Below are 7,706 nucleotides of genomic sequence, written 5' to 3'. Positions count from 1 at the left end.
TGAAGGACTTCGATTCTTACGCCTGCGATTTAAAAATGATTCAAAATTTGATAATTGTTAAACTTATTACACAGACTATTGTGCTTTAAATTTGCCATTATATGTTTTTTTAGTGGTAAAAAACTTACTTCACGTATTCTCTCCAAGTTCGTTGTATAGTTCGCGCTGCCTTGTCTTCTCGTTTCCATATCCTAGTGGAAGACACTATCTCTAACTCCTTCCTTGTCGGGAATTGTTTCTTAAACTTTATATCCATCTGTTCCTGAAGTTGTCTAAACGTTTCCGTTTCCTCAACATGGCCTAACACATGTTTGACTAACGCATGGAGAATGTCTAGACAATGTATTTTATTACCTTTCGCGATGGGAAGATTAAAACTAACTAATGCCACTGTATTTGGCTTGGATATACCTAATGGTGGATCTAGAGACGCTATAAAATCTGATAATTGAGCAAAACTTATGAATTGTGTCGCATGAGGGTCATATCTGAAAATGAAAGATTTATTAAAGTAGATCAAACACAAATTACCTCCTTTAAAAATAATTAACACTCACTTTGACCATCTAATGTAAAACATTTCCAGATCGTCTTCGACAATACCGATCTCTTCCTCTTGATGTGCCTGATTGAAGTTCTCGAGAATTATAGCTATGTACATGTTTATCACAATCATGTAACTTATTATAATGAAAGATGTAAAGTATGTTATTGCTAGAAGTGGACTCCCACAGTTTCCGTTGCTGTGCCCTATGTCTCCCAACTCACAATCAGGCGGCTGGATCATTAGCGATTCCAGTACATCATTCCAACCAGCAGACGTCATAAGACTAAAAAACATTATTTAATTTATCGCTGATCTAAATAATAACAAGTCAAAGTATCGAAGTGTCTTACCGAAAGAGTAACTGCATACTTCTACCGAATGTTTGAAAATTGACAATATCATCCAACGCACCCTGCTCCTTGACATGTCCGAACACTGACATGCCGATGATGGCGTATATGAATGTAATTAAAGCGAGCAAGGCACCTATGTTAAAGAGAGCTGGCAGAGATACTACTAGTGCGAATAGAAGTTTCCTAATACCCTTAGCGGCCTGAAATAATCAGAAAAAATACATTTTTAGGGTACGGATGGGCACGACGAAGATGTCGGGCAAAAATAATAATCTTATTCATTGACAGGACCAACCCTTGCGGCAGCAGTAGTAAGTTTTGTGTTAAAATTCATAACTATTTTTTTTAAAAAAGACTAACCTCATCATCATTTCAAAAGATTTTAATTTTGGTTCAAAGTTCAACTTACTTTAATCAGTCTTAAGATTCTCCCGATTCTGAAAACGCGAACTACCCTCAGTAACGTGGGTGATATTGGGAGATCGATCATTATGTCCTCCATAACGATGCCTAAGATAGAAGCTAAAACTAGAAGAAAGTCGAAAACATTCCACGGTACCGTGAAATAATGGTATCGTAGACCGATTATTTTTACTATTGCCTCTGAAATAAATAAAATTTTGTTACTAAAAGCATGTAAATTAATGAATCTGCAAGAACCAAATATAAATAAATAAACATTAGACACTTTAAATCAAATTAAATATCAATGCTTTCCTTCTTTTTACACCTGGTTACTAAAATAGAATAAATTAAATCCAATAAACTTACCTAAGCCAAAAACAGTCGTAAAAAAAGCATTACTAACTTCTAATACAAAGAAAACAGAATGTGGTTGATCGTAGTGTTCAATACCCATTGTAAGCATGTTAAGAAATATGAGCACGAATATAGCTATTTCGAAACGGCGGGAATTCGACAAGTCGTAGAACATCGCTAGAAATTGGTTTCTCGGCCTTTTTATTACTTTTTGAGGCTTCTTTCTTCCTAACTTCTTCATAGCCGTGTAATAATGCTTTTGGCTTTCCGTTAAAAACATTTCTAACACACCACCTTCATACTGTAATTAAAATATGCTTTTATAACAATTACAATACAATTTATGTTATTTTATTATTGAATTGCTGTTACCTTTTTCTTGAGCATATTGAAATTATCTATTATAACTCCTATGAATAAGTTTAAAGTGAAAAAAGAACCGCATACGATAAAAATAACGAAATAAATGTAAGCATAAATATTTGCTTCTCTAGCTGGCTGTAAGTCAACGCCTCTAGCGTCGACGGCGTCCGCCATCACTTCCATCCAGCCCTCGAAAGTGGCCACTTGGAACAGAGCCAGGTACGCAATGCCCACGTGGTCGAAAGATATCTTGGAATTTATCCATGAAAAGTTATTGTAATAACATTCCCATTTATCATTCACTACCTGGAAATATTTACGTAATTAGAATAGAACTTGATGTTCTCTTTTTTTCAATTGGTTTAGCAATAAGCTCATTAGTTCCTGATTATTAGATAGTTAAATGTATGTGAAAACGATTATTTATAATAAAGAATTTGCCTACCTCTAAAGGCAGTAATTCTCCTTCGTCATCGACACATTTGAAAAACTTCCCACCAAAAAACTGAACACCCATTATGGAAAAAATCAACCAAAACACTAAACACACTAATAACACATTGAAAATACTCGGTATTGCATACATCAAAGCGTTCACAACTATTCTCATGCCTTGCCACCGTGATATCGCACGGAGCGGTCTTAGAGCACGCAAAGTTCTTAAAGATCTAAGCACTTTCAGATTTTCATTTTCTTCTATCAATAAACTAAACACAGAAACCTAGAAAAAAAATAAACAGGTACAGTATTACATTCGATACAGTAAATAAATTTATCAATTCAATAAGAAATACATACAAAAACTATAGTAAAATCCAGTAGCGTCCAAAAACTAGTGAAGTATCTAAAAAATCCCAACGCTATCCATTTTAGAAACATTTCAATCACGAAGATCATGCAGAATCCCAGGTTGGTCCAATAAAGTATTTTCTTTAGCGGTATATTTTTTTCTAAATGGATATCTTCAAAGCACAGGGTTATACTGGACGCGAAAATCAGAACTAGGACGAACCATTCGAAAGCCGGCGTATCAACGTATCGTAAAACAAAAGTACGAATAAACATCCAACGCTGTCCTAGATTCGTCTGGATGCATGCATCCCAGCAAGAACATCTGTTAGGAAAAAACTTCGTTTAAAGTAAATTATTAAAAAAAAAATCTTTATATTACTTTAAAATGAAAGTTTTCCATACATACGCGGTGTAGCATTGACGAGGAAAACAATCTTGAGGTACTTTCGGTTCTTTGCTTTTACCGAACCCTGGAAATTTTCCCATCGCATCCATGTACTGCCCTTTAGAGTTTTTTCGTCCGCCAATTGTTAATTCGTCGACGTAGGATACTAATGTTTGCCAGGGATGTTTCATATCTTCCTCATCTGGTCTTTTAATGGTTTCTTTACTTAACACATTTGGCAATTCCTTTCCCTGACGTCTAATTTTATCTGGTGTAGTTCTACTAGACATTTGAGCCATTTCATATTGTTCATTCTCATCTAAAATAGGAAATATATAATTATTTATCATAAAGTACAAAAATATTTGTTACATGTGGAAAAAAATGTAGCTTTTAATTGGTGAATTTCATATTAAGTAATAAAACAAAGATTTTGTAGTTAAATTAGTTACCTTTAGAATCTGACGGCTGCGTGTGGTATCCAGACGAAGATTGATTTAACAAACGTTGAGCGACTACTTGGTTCGTTATCGAAGCGGTTTCATCTAAATTTTCTTTCGAATCCTCTCTTATACTTGTTATTTTATGTTCCGTTGCTAAATCTCGGACGTCTTTCAAGGTCTCCTGGCTACCATGATTTAAATTATTACCAGCCTGATATAAATTTGGATATGCAAAGTCTGATCCTACTGAAATTGGCCTAAAGGGACAGTTGATTATATTCACACAATGTCCAAAACATTAAACAATTTACAAGGAAACTTTTGGTACCTGTTTAACGCTTCTTGGTAACTATGACTATAAATATTATCATGAGGAAAAAGAATAGTCTCTTGCACAGAAGACGAATATCTTTGCTCGCTGGGTATGGATGCTTTTTTCTCTTTCATGGCACGTTGTTGTAACATAAATTCATTAACTAGCTCTTCTAATTTAGTTTTTTTATCAATCTCTTTACTCCTTGATATAAGGAAACCTTTTTTTCTTACAATAGAACGTATTCTATCAAAACTTTTAGCTAATTTTGAATCTTCGCCAACCTCCTGAAAATAAAAAAAATTTAAGAGACCACACCATTACTTGTAAATAAATGTATAGAAAATAGAACACTGTGTTACCTCCTTCCTATTCTTAAGCTCCTCGCTATTAAAACTGTTGAGGAGCAAGGCAAGGAAGAGATTGAGCACCATAAAGTTGCCCATTACGAGAGCGGGTAGGAAAATAAAGAAACAGCTCTCAGCGCCGCTCGCTTTCTCCGCCCGCATGCAGTCCCATAGAGGTTCAATCCATTCACCACACAGAATGCGAAATATCATCATGAACGAATGAAAGAAATCATTGAAATTCCACCTTAAAACAGAGATTTACTAAATAAAGTAATACATAATCTACTTATGGATAAGTTATGTATTACATACCTAGGTACAGGATCTGGATCAAACTTTTCAGGTGTGTATGACTTAGAAAATAACTGCATACCGATAACAGCAAATATGTATATAACTATTACTAAAACAAACGTCAAATTACCAAGAGCACCTATAGTTGATATGATTATACTCAACAATACTTTCATCGTAGTCCAAGATTGAGCTAACTTTAGCACTCGTAACTGCAAGAGAATTTACAATAAAGATCATTACATTAAACAGAATAAAAGACAAAGGGCCTGTTCCACCACTGGCTGCTAGAGGCTCCAGCTTAAAAACGTCTAAAGTGACTGTCAGATAAGGGAACAAACGAATTGTAATCAGATAATTTACAATTTGGTGGGACAGGCACTAAATGCTATGCATTCAAACTTACCAAACGTAATCCTCTTAATACAGATAAACCATCAACAAGCTCAAATATAAGATCTAAAAGACTTGCTGAGACTATTATCAAATCAAAAATATTCCATCCACAAGAAAAGAAATCCTTACTCATTGCCATAACCTTCATAATACATTCCAAAGTAAATATAGAAGTAAAAACCTAAAATACAAAGAACAACATTAAATAATGCCAATTAATTTAAGATAAATTCAAGTAAGTTTTTAAAATACCTTATTCCCTATATCTAAAGCTTGTCGGACATTTTCACTCATACCATGGTGTTCCAGTGCAAGAAATAATGTATTTAAAACGATACAAGTCGTGATGAATAATTCAAACAGGGGATCTTTAACGATTCCATACAAACAGTTCTGGAACTGCAGCCAGGACTCGTAATCAATACAGCAAGTAACGCAGCATTCGCAATTTCTGTCGACCAGTTCATCTAAGAAATAATAACAACTAAGTATTTGAAGAACAGACGAAGTTTACAACACTGACACACTTGAATTTGTAAAGAGTAAATGAAAATGGCAGAAGCATTAAGCAGAATTTACATTTTTCGAGTGCAAGCTTTATTTTGCCGTTATTTCTAGTTTTACGTTTTTACAATAAGATCTGACATGCAAACAAAAGCAGATAAGGAGCTAAATAGGAAAGACGCAGGACCGGATTCGAAATCGAAAAGCCAGTTGGTTTTATTCTATTGTTTTTGAGTCTGACAAAATTAATTTGAATTGTTAATTCTAATCGGATGGTTGATTCTGGTTATTTGTTTTGCAATATATTATCATCGGTTTTAAATAGGTTTAATTGATTTTATGAATGTATGCGACACGAAAGCGATAGACAGATTGTACATCGACCGCTTGCAGTACCCTGCAGTCTTCCCGTAAGGAACAGGGGTGGACTGGGGGGCGGAAGCGTTTGCATCTGTAGTGTTTTACTAACCTGTGAAGTAAGTGCAATTTTGCTCGTAATTGCCCATATGAGATTTGTGCGTGGCTGCCAATAAACTGAGTTCATTAATTTTCGTCGTTTCCGCTTGGGGGAGGTCGGGCGCGTGCTTGTATGGCCAGTCCGCCCCTGGCGATATTAATGAGGGTAGAAGCGAAATTGCAATTGTGTTATTTAAACGTGATCTATGGGTTTGTTCCATAGAATTGTGATACTAAATGTGTATATCAGCCACTATTGTAAATAATACTTTGTTATTGATATAGTGAAGTAACTATGTAACATACAAATATAGCTAGTACCCTCAGATTTATTATAATATATTTAATTCGAGTCAGTAGAATACTTTACAGTCATCATCCTGATGATGATTATACATCACATCTAGTGACAAATGAATGTCAAAATATAAATGGAAAACTATAAAGCATTCTATCAATTTTGTATTGTATCAAATTATTTGATTAATTCTAATAAATTTGAACACAGAATAAATGCATTTCATAAATAATTCAACCTTCAAATTGATTTATGCGTAATGATTTTGGGTAGTTTTGATGAATCTAAAATGCTCTCAATATTGTTAATAAAATATTTACATAACAAATGATATGTGAATACGAAATATGTTAAGAAGAATCACCTGTAAGATAGATTAGTTAATGAAGTTTTAGTTAATTTACATTCGTTGCCAAAAATGAAGAAATAAGCTTGAAGTTACAGAAAGGACAACGCAATTCATTGTTATTGAATATTAAAATTCGATATAATAAGGAAGAGATCATGCTGAATAGGTATTTATTTTTAAATCTTAAAAAAAACTATTCTACGTAATTAAATAAAATTGTAACGTTATTTATCTATGTAGATAGAGTCGTTGTGAAATCGGTCGTCAAGAGCTCTGTGTTGGCAAAGCATTCATTCTTAAATTGTGTTTTATATTGTGCTATCTTATTCTAAAGCGTGCCCATACTTTGAAGCAATGCAATCAAAAATTTATAAACTCTTTAAATTTACTACAATAAAAATGCATATAAAATTTGAGTGCATTACTTATTGAAAAAAGAAAAAATCTAAGATGTTATTACCTAACACCACAATCTGGTTCAGGTAATCTGGATTTAGAGGGTATTTTTCTTGTATGCTGCTTTTCTCATCCTTCTTTTTTAACTTTTCTGAGTTTTTTTCCGTTTTGATGGGATTACTTTGTGTTGTCTCTTGAATGTGACTTTCCTGTAAAAATTATCAAATTTTTAAAACTAGAAATTGAAAAAGTCAACATTTCTGATTGGCTTTGACCACAACACACCAGCGTTTAATGCGAATTCATTATGTGTTGAAACGAAAGTATATTTCTTCTATCATAGTGTAGAAAGTCGAGATCATCCAAATTTGCCGAAATAGCAACCAGCCTATAAACATCCGCAATTACAGTGCGTTACCAAACCATAACAGGCAGAAGAGACATAGAGTAAATTTACCCTTCCTATGGGACGCACTCTTCCGTCAAATTCACTTAACTTAAATTCGACTTCTTTTTTGACTACAAGTCTTTTTTTAATATAAGAAAGGGAGGCATACGAGCGGCGAGATCTACGAAATTATAATCGACGCTTATACCAGTGGCAATACCAGAGGAACTACAGATCCGTTGCTGGCCAGTTCCATCCGTACCTTAAGTATTAAATATAATTTTACTTGTATGAGTGGTATTTGAGGCACGGGTGTCGGC

The 7,706-nt window shown here is 34.0% G+C and overlaps 1 protein-coding gene across 1 annotated transcript in view; it reads right to left on the bottom strand.

The window, feature by feature from the left end:
- The window catches only part of LOC106102128 (sodium channel protein 60E), a 22,389-nt gene that overhangs the window by 4,709 nt on the left and 9,974 nt on the right, over positions 1 to 7,706 (bottom strand). The window contains exons 9-26 of the mRNA XM_013281537.1: positions 7,673 to 7,702; positions 7,063 to 7,207; positions 5,969 to 6,103; positions 5,248 to 5,462; positions 5,006 to 5,176; positions 4,618 to 4,811; positions 4,318 to 4,549; positions 3,971 to 4,242; positions 3,652 to 3,899; positions 3,221 to 3,518; positions 2,821 to 3,136; positions 2,468 to 2,743; positions 2,032 to 2,328; positions 1,672 to 1,960; positions 1,310 to 1,503; positions 898 to 1,100; positions 558 to 830; positions 129 to 488 (exon numbers count right to left, since the gene is read on the bottom strand). Coding sequence (XP_013136991.1) covers positions 129 to 488; positions 558 to 830; positions 898 to 1,100; positions 1,310 to 1,503; positions 1,672 to 1,960; positions 2,032 to 2,328; positions 2,468 to 2,743; positions 2,821 to 3,136; positions 3,221 to 3,518; positions 3,652 to 3,899; positions 3,971 to 4,242; positions 4,318 to 4,549; positions 4,618 to 4,811; positions 5,006 to 5,176; positions 5,248 to 5,462; positions 5,969 to 6,103; positions 7,063 to 7,207; positions 7,673 to 7,702 — 4,148 coding nt within the window. The remainder of the gene's footprint in view (positions 1 to 128; positions 489 to 557; positions 831 to 897; positions 1,101 to 1,309; positions 1,504 to 1,671; positions 1,961 to 2,031; positions 2,329 to 2,467; positions 2,744 to 2,820; positions 3,137 to 3,220; positions 3,519 to 3,651; positions 3,900 to 3,970; positions 4,243 to 4,317; positions 4,550 to 4,617; positions 4,812 to 5,005; positions 5,177 to 5,247; positions 5,463 to 5,968; positions 6,104 to 7,062; positions 7,208 to 7,672; positions 7,703 to 7,706) is intronic.

Source organism: Papilio polytes, unplaced genomic scaffold (genome assembly GCF_000836215.1).
Source record: "Papilio polytes unplaced genomic scaffold, Ppol_1.0 DF823923.1, whole genome shotgun sequence".
NCBI classification, from domain to species: Eukaryota; Metazoa; Arthropoda; class Insecta; order Lepidoptera; family Papilionidae; genus Papilio; species Papilio polytes.
The sequence above is the reverse complement of the archived record's forward strand: the minus strand, read 5'-3'. Positions and strand labels throughout refer to the sequence as shown.